Source organism: Dromiciops gliroides, chromosome 3 (assembly GCF_019393635.1).
Source record: "Dromiciops gliroides isolate mDroGli1 chromosome 3, mDroGli1.pri, whole genome shotgun sequence".
In the NCBI taxonomy this organism is placed as follows: domain Eukaryota; kingdom Metazoa; phylum Chordata; class Mammalia; order Microbiotheria; family Microbiotheriidae; genus Dromiciops; species Dromiciops gliroides.
In genome coordinates, this window is record NC_057863.1 from 616,991,255 (window position 1) to 617,004,563 (window position 13,309).

Genomic DNA, 13,309 nt, shown 5'->3' on the forward strand with positions numbered 1-13,309 from the left:
AACAGTTTTGAACTTGGGGGTCCCCTGAATAAGTCTCAGAAATCCTCGTGTCAATGAACTTAACCTTGATAATCACGATTATAGCCCATGGAGCAGTTAGGTGTCACCAAAGTGCATAGAGTGCCTGTTCTAGAGTCAAGAGACTCCTCTTCCTGAGTTCAAATCTATCCTGAGACACTAGCTGTGTGACCTTGGACAAGTCATAACCCTGTTGGCCTCAGTTTCCTCATCTGTAAAATGAGCAGGAAAAAGAAATGGCAAACTTCTCTAAAATCTCTGTCAAGAAAACCCCAAATAGGGTCATGAAGAGTCAGACATGACTGAAAAACAACAATGACAAAATCATAGCTCATACCTTTGAATCTTGTCCACGAGGATAGCGAGCTCGAAAGGCAATGTCAAAGATCTGGCTACTCTGTCCAAGAGGACACAATTCTTCTCCCTGGCTAGCTGCAAGTCCAGAAAAGTCCCTTCTATCCCACCCCAGAGCCCCAACTCCTTCCCACAAGCTCCTTTTAAAATCACTTCCAGGGGCAGCTAGGTGGCACAGTGGATAAAGCACGGGCCCTGGAATCAGGAGTACCTGAGTTCAAATCCAGCTTCAGACACTTAACACTTACTAGCTGTGTGGCCCTGGGCAAGTCACTTAACCCCAGTTGCCTCACTAATATATAAATGAATGAATGAATGGATAGATAGATAGATAGATAGATAGATAGATAGATAGATAGATAGATAGATAGATAGATAGATAGATAGATAGATAAAATCACTTCCAACACCCAAGAGTAACAGTGAGGAAGTTCCTCTTGGGGGTCTACCCTTAATCCTTCTTGCTGCAGGGCCTGGATTCCTCTATGCAAACATCCCACACCCACTTGGAGCTAGAGGGGACCCACCACACTCCAAGGAAGCGTGACCGAAATACAGACATCAACCATGCCTTTATTATTGTCTCTCCCGATGCACCAATATATACAGACGTTATTTATACATAAATAATATACACTATATATACTTATTTATTTATACAGAGGCACCACCAACCTCTCTCTCTCTCACTCTCTCACATACACACACACACACACACACACACACACACACACACACACACACACACACACGCTCTTGCACAAGCACACATCTTTAGAGAGGTGAGCTTTATAAAATCTAATCCTGCCCTTGAGCCCCTGAGGACAGTACTTTGATTGGCAGTTGTGATGTTCATATATGCATACATATACATACATATATATACACATATATATAAAACGCATATATATATATATATATTTATTTTAAAAGACCACTTTCTCCAAAGATTCCCTCTTGTACCAAGAACCCCAAACCCCCCCAAAAAAACACCCTTTGAAAGTTTTTTGTTTGTTTGTTTTAAAAAAGTTTTCTCCCCCTTCGACCAAGAGAGCTTCTTCAACCCTATTTTATCCTACGAAGCAGCTGACACGTGAAGAAATGACCTCCTTTCAGTCTCGGCCTGACAAAAAACAGAGGAAGGGGCGCTGTGGGAAATAAATGCCCAGGCAGGCCAGGGGGGTCTGATGCCAGTCCCGGAACTGCACAAGGCACTGTGGGAGACGAGCAGGAGTAACAGAAGGTGATGGTGTGAAGAGTGGGCTAGATCATCAAGGGGACCTGCCAGATGAGCAGGGTGCTGTCCGTCTCACTGCCCAGGGCCGGCTTTGTGCCACCACCAAAGTTGCGGTAGCCCTGCCCTCCAGAGATGATGGCCACTGAGGAGATCTCCTTGCGGTGAGCATCACGGCTACAGGGCCGGCTGCGGACCCAGACATCGGGGTCATCTGCCATCTCGTATATGGATCCGTCTTCCTCGCTGTGGGCCAGGGCTGTCCCATCGGGGTCTGGGGGATCTCGTACAGAGAGCAGGGGCCCTGGCAGGTGTGCCGTAGAGCGTAGGCGGTACTGAAGGAGAATGCCCTTTTTGTGGACCAGCTCCCGAGCTGGATGGGCGTCAGGTGCCGGTGGAGGCTCATGGGATGGACCCTCACCTTTCTCCTCCTCTGCCTCATCCTGGTCAGTCCTCAGGATATCTGGAGCCAGAGTGCTGGTAGCCACAGCTAGGAAGTCCACTGGCCCACAGTGACCATTGAGGGAGACCATGCCCTTTCCTGTAGAGATAGAGGAGAGTGTGCAAGGGGTGACAACAACAGACAAATGCTAATGAAAGTACTTAGAGCTGGGACATCAAAATGCAGAATGTGCTAGAAGTCACCTTAGAGTGTGGAATGTCAGAGCTGGGAGGGCCCTTAGAACACAGGATGTCATAGCTGGGAGGGCCCTTAGAACATAGAATGTCAGAGCTGAGAGGGCCCTAAAGAACACAGAAAGTCACAGCTGGGAGGGCCCTTAGAACACAGATTATCAGAGCTGGAAAGGCCCTTGGAGATAATGTAATCCATTACTGTAATCCCTCATGTAATGCCTCAGAAAGTCAATAACTCATATTGCTTTAAGGTTTCTAAAGTTTTCCCCACAGCAGCCTTGCAGAGTTGGCAGTACCAATACATTATCCCCAATTTTTATTGTTACTGGGCCTGTGATTTCATTAGTTAAAGGGAACCCCCAGGTAAAGAACACCACTTCATCAATGCAGCTCCACATTCCATAGCCTTTGAGAAATGCTCAAGACCTTGAAAGGTCAGTAGACTTGCCCAAGGTCACACAGTCAGTATGCAGGAGAGACAGAATTTGAATCCAGACCTCCCGACTTTAAAGCTAATTCTATCTACTTTGCACACAGCTGCTTCTTTTGCTGATAGGGAGATGAAAACCCAGAGGGGGTTAAGTCATCATGAGTCATAGATAACTGAAAAGAAATACAATTTAATTTTTTTCTTAAATCATGGTATCTAAGGTTGGCCTTAGATACCAATTAGTTCCACCACCCCCTTCCTTTACAGAAAAGTAAACTGAGGCCCCCAGGGACTTGGCTCAAGTTCCCCATGTAGAGAGGAACAGATGAAAGGATGAGAAGACAGGCCTCCAGAACCAGTGCTCTGGGCTCTTCCCTACAATGGAGAATTCCATCACTGACTAGATACTGGGGCTAGAACTGAGGACCTACATTCCCATGGAGTGTGACTAAGGGGAGGATCCACACAATTACTGCCTGTCTCTGCTTAGGGCCTGACTCAGGGCAGGTGCCAATGTCAGCAGCCCATACAGGAGACGGTCAAGGATATGGTACGGTCGACGCCAAGGAAAGGGCAAGCAGCAACTTCAAGCAACCCAGAGACCACCTGTTCTAGAGGCCTCCTCGGGCACTTGCTAGCTGCAGGACCGTTCACCCTCTGCATTGCCTCTACAGTGAAGGGGTAGAAGCAGAGCTTCTGTAAGGCTACAAAGGAACATAGAAAGGACACTGGCTCTAGGGTCGGAAGATCAGAGTTCAAATCCCCCTTCTGATGCTCATGACCTTTGTGACTCTGCAAAGTCATTTAACCACTCACTCAGCTGTAAATAAGGAGGGTGGAACCAGATTTCCTTCTAGTGCCAGGTCTATGACCCTTGATCCTGTCCAGCCCTAGAGACGAGGATCTCTTCGAGGCTCAGGTTTCCCTTTTATAAAATAGTGATGATAACAAGCAAGCAATAAACATTGATTAAGCACCTACTATGTGTAAGGTATTGTGCTAAGCACTAGAGATACAGAGGCAGAGATAAAACAGACCATGCCCTGAAGGAGTTTTCATTCTATAGGGGGACACAACAAATAGGTAGATAGGTAGGTAGATGAGAGAGAGAGAGAGAGAGAGAGAGAGAGAGAGAGAGAGAGAGAGAGAGAGAGAGAGAGAGCGCCAAAAAGAGATAATAGAGAGATGAGATAGAGAAATAGATATACACAGAAGACATATAGACAGATAGATGGACAGGTATCAAAATTGATACAAGACAATCTTGGGTAGGAAGCACTAGCAGCTGGCGGGGAGTTGGGAGCCAGGAAAGAGAGGGACCAAAAAAGACCTCATGCCTCAGACACTTGACACTTACTAGCTGTGTGACCCTGGGCAAGTCACTTAACCCCAATTGCCTCACACACAAAAAAAAGACCTCATGAAGGAGAAGGCACTTGATCTGAGCTTTGAAGAAACCTAGGTATCCTTAGAGTCAGCAGTAAGGAGGGAGGGAATTCTAGGCATCAGAACAGCCTGTGCAAAGGCCTGGAGATGAGAGCTGGAATGTTTTCTGTGAAGAACCACTTGGAGGTCAGTTTGGAGAAGAATACAGACCACGGCTGTGAAGGCAGGCAAGAGCCAGGTCACAAAGGGCTTTAAATGTCAAACAGGTTCATCTAAATGAAAAGCTGTTGTCGACTTTAAAAGGACTATACCAGAAATGGGAGTGATTGTTTTTATCCACTTGACCCCAGATCAAAGTACCAACCTAAGTTCCTCCCCACATTAGATAGCAGCCCTTTAGTGGCAATATTTGGGGTAGGAGTAAACGGGGGATGTCTCTCAGCACTAGGTCTCACCTGTGATCTTGGGGATCCCCTCCAGTCGGGGAACAGGAAGCAAAACGATGATGCCCTGGTCAGTGCCCACCCAGAGCTGGCCTTGGCAGATGAGCAGGCTGGTCACACAGACATGTTTCTGGCCTAGGAAGATGGAGGAGAAGGACAACAAATGGTTAGGGCTTAGTGGTTGTAAAAGAGCAGAGCCTTCAGTTTGCAGTCAGGAAAGCCCGGGTTCGAATTTCACTTGTGGCACCTGTCAAGTAGGTGACAACAGCCAGATCTCCTCTCAGAGACTCAGTTAGGGAAGGGCTGAGATGTTCCTGGGGGAAGGGCCTCCCCACGCTGACAAAAGCATAGGCCCCTGTTGTAGTGATGTAGGGGTTTGGGGGACCATAATAATCCTGCCCCCCTTCCCAGGATCATTGTGAGACTCAGATGAGATAACAAGTGTAAAGTACTTGGTAATTCTTAACCCCCCTTCTCCCCTCACTGGAGGTCTGTATTCTTATCACCCTGCACAGTGCACGGTACCCAGGGAACACTCAATAGTTATTTGCTGAGTGACTGATGGAGGCCCCTTTGTCAGGGATGTTGGACGGGTGCTGCTCATTCAGGAAGGACCAGATGCCCTCAGAGGTTCCTTCCGCCTCTGAGAGAGCCTCTGGATCAGGGATCAGAGCAGAAGCCAGCCCAGGTGCACAGGGACCGGCCAGGACAGGCTGGCCTGCTTAAATGAGGCCCAGGAGATGCCCACATCCAGAAGCAGCAGAGAAGGAGCCCAGAGGGGAAGGCTCGTGGCTGGAGCGGGGCAGGAAGAATCGCAAGAGCTGGTGAGGCACAAACCCTTGCAAGGCATGATTTCCAGGCTCCCTTTTACATTCTGGATGCATGAATGCTTCTACTTTGCTCAAACAGCGCACCCTGTTGTTTCCAGGCACAGACAATGAAATGGGATAATTCGCTGCCGTGAATTAACATGTTTCTGATGTCAGGCCGGATTAGTTTTTGCTGCATGATCAGCCCCGTGCTGTCTTCTCCTTTTAGGAAGAGCAGTGGTCGTGGGAAAGAAGGGGGGTGCAGCGAGGAGGGGCTGTATGCTCTGGAAGCAGGGCCCTGGAGCCCCTCCAAGCTGGGAAAGGACCTGGAAGGTGGGATACAAAGGGCAGGGAGGAGGGTACAATCATAGCATGGGAGACTTGGGAGGGACATACAATGGGCAAATGTAAATAGGACCATGGACAGGGCTGTGTGGAGTACTGGATTAGGGCACTGGCTTTGAAGTCAGGAAGGCCTGGGTGGTGGCAATAATGATTGATGGTGATGGTGATGGTGGTGATGGTGGTGATAGCAGCTAACACTTACATAGCACTTTACAATTAGATCTCATTTGACTCTCACAACAACCCTAGGAAGTAAGGGATATTATTACCCTCCTTTTACATATGAGGAAACTGAGGAAAACAGAAGTGAAGTGATTTGCCCAAGGTCACCCAGCTAGTCAAGTGTCTGAGGCTGGGTGTGAACTCAGGTCTTCCTGAGTCCAAGTCCTGGTGCTGTCTCCACTGTATTTCTACTTTGCATATTTACATGAGTTTATTTGAACCCAAGTCCCTGACTCTAAATCTGGTACTTAGGCCTTGGATAGCCTACTCTACCACACTTACCCTCCTCTCCCCTATCACTATAAAACTAAACCAAAAGTATCTAACACCCCCAAATCATACTAGTAGAATTTTTGTTGTTGAGTCATTTTCAGTCATGTCTGACTCTCTGTGACCCCTTTTGGGGTTTTCTTGGCAAAGATCCTGGAGTGGTTTACCATTTCCTTCTCCAGATCAGTTTACAGACGAGGAAACTGAGGCAAAGGCTCAGTGACTTGCCACACAGCTAGGAAGTGTCTGAGGCCAAATTTGAACTCAAGACTTCCTGATTCCAGGGCCAGCACTCTACCAACTGAACCACCTGGCTAACCCCAGTTCTAGGTGTAGAATAAACATGCAGAAATCTCACAGCAGGGCTAGAAGGATGGGAAGCAAAAGGAGGACTCTATTTTATGCCCAATTATTGATCTGACCATTGGGCAATACAAGATATGCCCAGGGCCTGGTAAGGAATTAATAAGGGTCTAATGAATTTGAATGACATAATATAAAGGACCCAGGCTGAGGAGATTTCACAAACTAGCTCTGCCCCTTAGTAGCCATGAGACCTTGGGTTAGTCACCTTTGTGAACCTCACTTTCCTTATCTGCAAAATGGGAAAGATAACCAGGAGAGCTCGGGTTATCTCACCAGGTTGCTATGAGGATGAATGAGATGATGGATGCAAAGTGCATCCATCCACTATGGAAATGCTGGTGATTGTAGCACATACCCCAATAGATCATAACATGATATCACAATAAAGTTCTTTGTCTCTGGAAAGAAGATGTGCTATTCATTCATAGGGTCACTAGTATTATTGAAACAAATGTGAGAACAGAGGAATATCCGAATCAGGGTGGTGATTGAGAAGAAGAACGGAGCTGGATCAGGTACGCTGTGGAAGGCCAAGGAACTCGGAGACACTAACAGCAGGTGAGGAGATTCTGGCCTAGAGAGTCCCATCCAACAGGTGATGCTGTTCTTTGAATTAGGGCTTAAGAGAGGCCTATCAGGGTGTGTTGAATTGGTCTAATGTGGTGGGAGTTGGAAGCCCTGCAGTTCTATCACAAACTCACTAGGTGACCTTGGAGCAAAGAGTTCTCCTCTTTGAGCCTCAGTTTATTCCTCTATAATGTTAGGTGGTCAGACTAGATGGTCACTAACATCTCTCCTATTCCCCTTGGCAGTGTTCTAAGGGCCCTCCCAGATCTGACATCCTGTGTTCTAAGGACCCTCCCAGCTCTGACATCCTGTGTTCTCAGGGCCTTCCCAGCTCTGACATCCTGTTTCTAAGGACCCTCCCAGCTCTGACATCCTGTGTTCTCAGGGCCTTCCCAGCTCTGACATCCTGTGTTATAAGGGACCTCCCAGTTCTGACATCCCGTGTTCTAAGGGCCCTCCCAGCTCTGACAGCCTGTGTTCTAAGGGCCCTCCCAGCTCTGACATCCTGTGTTCTAAGGGCCATCCTCTGTTCTAAAGCTCTCTCATCTCTCTGTTTTCTGAGCCATAAAAACATAAACAAACATGTATGTTTAAATGAGCAAACATGGCTGACATTCCTTCCCATCCTGCCTGGTGCAGGGGTATCTGCTGGCCAGAGGTAATCTTCTAGTGATCTTGTGCCCTCACAAGGCCTCCTAGAACAAGTGTGCCTAACTTCAGGTGCTCAACTCCTCCCTACCCTCACCCCATCCTTCTGCCTGCCCCAGGGACTTGTGGACAGATTTCAAGGGGTCCGTGAACTTGAATGGGGGAAAAAACCCACAGCTTTACTTTCATTAACTCCTAACTGAAATGTAGCATTTCCTGTGATTATTTAAGACCATGAATCTGAGAAGGGTCCCTGGGCATCCCTAGACTGCCATAGATTCCCCCAGGCTGGAAGATCACAAGTGACAAGTCTGGTAGTGGGAGGCTGGATGGGCAAAGGCCCAGAGAAGGGAAACAGCTTCAAGTCTGGAGGATGATTCCCTCTGCAGACCCTATCCTGGGGCCCCTCCAAGGAAGACAGAGAGATATGTTCACAAACTCCAAGGGGGAGGGGGATTCTAATGGGGGATAAATATTTTATCACAGAGAGTTAATGCTGCAGTATTCGACTCACCAAAGCCATCTATCTGTAGATATACAACTTTAAAAAGCTCTGGCTCTCGGAGAACATTTTATTAATGACCTGTCTAGTTAAGAGGGGGAGGGAGTTAAGGTTCAGAAATACATTAATACCAGTCAGCCATTGGGCTGGAAAGAGGGGGATGGGAGAAAGAAGTGTGATAAAATTTTTAACATTCTCCCCCCCCCCCCAAAAAAAGGCCACATTTACAGGAGAAACAAATTTATTACTAATTATGCAATTACTTCATTTGGTCGTGTGGGGAAAAGAAAAAATTCTTAAAAGCCTTTAAAAATATGCCTAATAAAGAATTTAAGAATCCCGCTTAATCTTTCTGGCTGGAAGGAGAAAAGTGGTAAGAAAACAGTCTGAACATTGCTCTAGAACAATTCACACAGCGGTCTATAAGAGTTTTTATGCTGACCTAGAACAACTGCCACATTGGTCTAGAACCATGGTATCAGACTCAAATAGAAACAGATCTCTACAGGCTACATATTGACTTTGTTGTTCAATTGTTTTTCAGCCATGCCTGACTCTTTGTGACCCCATTTAGGATTTTCTTGGCAGAGACACTGTATTGGTTTGCCATTTCTTTCTCCTGCTCATTTGCACAGATGAGGAAACTGAGGCAAACAGGGCAAAGTCACTTGCCCAGGGTCACAGAGGTAGTAAGTGTCTGAGGTCAGATTTGAACTCAGGAAGATGAGTCTTCCAGATTCCAGGTCCAGCACTCTATCCAGCACTGCATCATTTAGCTGCCCCACATATTGACTTAGAAAACCACAAATCAGCATTAGTTATGCTATATCATATTTTCATTTATTCTGTTAAACACTTCCTGATTACATTTTCATCTGGTTTGAGCTATACTCAGGAGTTCTGCAGGCCATGAGTTTGATAACTCTGGTCTAGAATGACTCAATGTGATCTAGAATGGTTTGCTGTGGTCTAGAATAGTGAGGTAGCTTGGCTCGTGTGCTGGTCTAGAATGACTCATTCTGGTCCAGAAATGGTGCTATCCAAAGGCTCGAGTGCTGGTTTAGAATGGTTTACAAGCTAGTCTACAATGGCTGCATACACTGATCTGGAATAACCCACATGCTAGTCTTCAATAACTCTTGTCCTAGGGGGCAACTAGGTGACGCAGTGGATAAAGCACCAGCCCTGGATTCAGGAGTTGCTGAGTTCAAATCTGGCCTCAGACACTTGACACTTACTAGCTGTGTGACCCTAGGCAAGTCACTTAACCCCCATTGCCCCACAAAAATAAATGAATAAATGAATGAATAAATAAATAAATAAATAAACAAAAATAACTCTTGTCCTGTTCTGGAACCACTCGTGTGGTGGTCTCCAGTTATTTTCCCTCATTTCTGCCTATGGCTACCCACTTTGGGGGCTTTTGGGGTATTTTAGGGTACGGACCAATAATATGAGTATGGCAGAGAAGAAAAAAAATCCCTAGTGGGATTGGATCTGGTCAGCCTCCTTCCTACTTGAGTCCTCAGGAGAGCCTTCCCCAGATTGCAAAATCATTCAATTATAACACCTCAGAGCTAGAGAGGGCCTTGGGTCCTTTAAAAGAGTAGCTCCCGGGGCAGCTAGGTGGCGCAGTGGATAAAGCACCGGCCCTGGATTCAGGAGGACCTGAGTTCAAATACGGCCTCAGACACTTGACACTAGCTGTGTGACCCTGGGCAAGTCACTTAACCCTCATTGCCTTGAAAAAAAAGAAGAAGAAAGAAAAAGAAAAGAGTGGCTCCTGCCTAAAGCAAGAATCTCATCTTTCATATCCTTGATAAGTCTTCACCCAGGCCTTTGCTTGAAACCTTCCAAGGACAGGATGCTCTCACTCCCTTATAAGGAGCCCAATCCACCTTGGGACAACTCAAATTCTAAGAAAGTTCTTTCTAGGCAACTACAACCATCGAACAGTAAAAAGTATCCTAGACTTGGAATCAGTGGACCTGGATTCAAATCTCAGTTCTGCTACTTTCTGGGCCTCATTGCTTATCTACCCAATGAGAGCTGAGACAGCCCCCAAGATTCCCCCCAGCGCCAAATCTAGATTCTACCACTCTCCTCTGGGAGGCTTCCTTTAGGCCACAGTGAACAAGTCTTTTTTACCACTAAAGATCTTTAGATAGATAAGGAGAGCTCATGTTCCCCCAGAGTCTTCCCTTCTCTAGGTGAAGTAACCCTTCCCCATTTTCTTTCCTTGGTATAATATGGGGCCCCCCTTGCTTTGAAGACCGAGGCTCTCCTCCCCTACAACTAACGGGTCTATACCTGCCCTGTCCCAAGAGAGAGAGTGACAATTGTTTACAGGCTCAGCGTACGGATGTGTCAGCCTGAGTACCACCAGCCAACCCAGACCATCTGGCTGGATCTTGTAGCAATTAGCTCAATTCCCATCATCCTCATGCTTCTGGCCTCCAGGCTCCAACTTTGTAGGTCCCAGGGCCCTCCGAGAGCACTTAGGTACTGAGCCTGGCTGTGGACAAGGTGGTAGAAACACGACCGAGCAGCTGGTGCCCTCAACAACACACTGACTTCTTGGCTGAGCTTATCTCGAGCCTGGGTTCCGTCCATCTGGTGGAGACTTTAGTGAGCATTAGGGCTCAAGGTGGACAAACACTCATTTTGGGGAAGCCGAACTTGCTGCCTGCATCACAGAGGTGGGCAGTTCTGCTGACAGACCAGGAAAGACAACGCCAGGGGCCCTAAGACAGATGCCAGCCCTGAGCTCCCTGGTGGAGCCTCCCCAGCTTCCAAAGAAGCAGAGGGTACAGGGAAGCAGAGGGAGCCCACCTCTGGCAGGGCATGGTGGTTATAGTATCAGACCTCATTCCCCTTATGAAGAGAGTCACAGAATTATAGGCTTTAGAGCTGGAAGGGATCTCAAAGGCCAAACCTTCTCATTTTAAAGATGAGGGAATGGCTGAGAAGGTCACGCAAGCCCAAGGTCACGCAAGCCCAGGCCCTCTGACTCTAAAAGCAGTGGCCCATTACAACTGACCCTGTTTTACTTCTTCCTCAGAGGTTGTCCTGTCATCATCTCTGCCCTGACGGAAACTAGGCAGTGACCAGAGGATTCTAGGAAATTGATCAACAATTTCCCTTCCCAAAAAATAGGTAGATGGGTAGGTAGATAGATAAATGGATGCATGAATAAATGAATGAATGAATGAATGGATAGAGAGATAGGTAAGTGAATAAATAAATGGATGGATAGATAGATGGATGGATAAATTAAATAGAATTTTAATTTTAAACTATTTTTTCTTCTCCATTATTCATCATCAGGCATCAGCCCATTACCCACCATCTTGTGATTCTGTCTCTACAGGCTCCTCAGTGGATCCAGAGTGGGTTAAGGGTGTGGCATGCTCCCCCTACTCTGGGAGTGGCAAGACCCAAGACTCATGAATAACAGATGAGGTCTGTTCCTCCCATACTTTTTCCTTCTGAGGCCTCCTTGGGTTCTTTTGACCTGCTTTCACAGGATGGGAATGTTGTTAAAAGGGGAAGAGGGGACAGAGACAGGTCTAGTTAAGATCACCAAGGCCACCCTTGAGAATCATATCAGAGGCTTGGTGTCATATCCCAGGTGTTCTAAAGCTCCCCTTAACAACCCTTCTGCACTGGTCATCTACTTTTGTACTTGGTCTGTACCATAGCTGAGGGTAACAACAAGTTTGAAGTCAATTTATAGAACAGAGAATGTCACAGCCAAGAGGGAGATGGGGGAGATGGGAAGAACCTGAGAATGCAGTGTATCAGAGATGGACAGGGTCTTAGAATATAGACTGAAAGAGCTGGAAAGTACCTTAGAATGTCAGATCTGAGACCTAGAAAAACCTTAGAACAGAGAATTTCAAAGCTGGGAGGGTTCTTAGAACACAGGATGCCAGAGCTGGGAGGACCCTTAGGACACAGGATGCCAGAGTTAGGAGGACCCTTAGAACACAGGATGGCAGAGCTGAGAGGGCCTTTAGAACACAGGATGGCATAGGTAAGAGGGATCTTATAGACCTTATCTAACCTTCTCATCTGATAAATGAGGAAGCTGGAGAGGCAAAGGTCTCAGCCGTCTAGGTGTCTCCACAAACACACTATACCTGTGGGATGCTGGGCCTGCTAGGTCCCAGGCTTACCTGGCATGAGGAAGGTGGTCCGTGTGGCAATGTTGATCTCCTGGAGGTGCTCCAGAGTCTCTGTGTGGAAGAGGCGGATGGAGGCGCCCAAGGAGAAGGCCATCCAAACACCACTGCCTGCCTTCACCATATGCGTCACACTGGCTGCCTCCTCCTGGTGTGCCTCAAAGCTTTGCTGTAAAACACAGAGAAAGGGTCAAATGATGAGAGAGGGGGACTCAGACCCAAGCAGCCAGAGATGGCCTGTGCTCCCCACACCTCCAGGCTGGGACAGGCCCAGGAGGACACACCTGTGACCAGAGCCCTCTCCTGACTCCCACCCTCCAATATGTCCCATCTCCCACCATCTACACCATCCCTGCATTCCCCACTGAGATGAAGGGAGTAGAAGATGGTGAGGAGAGAGAACAAACCAGCAGTCTGTGCCATCCTCCCTCCCCACCCCTCAGTAGCCACAGGGGAAGAAGAAATGAACTAACTCAGCACTCAAACCCCATCAGAATGCAGAGCCCCAGAGGACAAGATCTCAAGATGTCCAACAAAATTGCTTTTCTAAAACAGCCCCTGACGGCACAGCAGTGAGACGTAAGGGTGGCAGGGAGGGGGGAGCACTGAGGAGGGAGGGGAGGGGTCCTGGCTAGCGGGAGAGAATGAAAGGGAAATATTTGGCTCCCCAGAGGGAAGAAAACAGGTGAGCGACTACCTGAGAACAGGCTGGTATTCTCTGAAGGGCAGGCCCATCCACGGAGGCCAGATGTTCTGGGGGCTTAGGCCTTACTTTCCACTGTGGTGGTAAGAGGTACCCTCAGGGTGGGGATGGCTCCTGTCCATCAGACTGGAGGCTCTGGGAGGGCAGGGAGTAGGAAAGCTCCCTAAGTGCAGGGAATGTGCCTTCCTTCCC

At 47.6% G+C, this 13,309-nt stretch overlaps 1 protein-coding gene across 7 annotated transcripts in view; it reads right to left on the minus strand.

The window, feature by feature from the left end:
- Positions 1–944: 944 nt before the first annotated feature.
- ARHGEF10L (Rho guanine nucleotide exchange factor 10 like) overlaps positions 945–13,309 on the minus strand; it is a 237,951-nt gene continuing 225,586 nt past the window's right edge. For all 7 annotated transcript variants that reach the window (XM_043997671.1, XM_043997670.1, XM_043997669.1 and 4 more), the window contains 3 exons: positions 12,409–12,583; positions 4,514–4,636; positions 945–2,147 (listed from right to left, as the gene is read on the minus strand). In XM_043997671.1, coding sequence (XP_043853606.1) covers positions 1,636–2,147; positions 4,514–4,636; positions 12,409–12,583 — 810 coding nt within the window. In that variant the 3' untranslated portion in view covers positions 945–1,635. The remainder of the gene's footprint in view (positions 2,148–4,513; positions 4,637–12,408; positions 12,584–13,309) is intronic.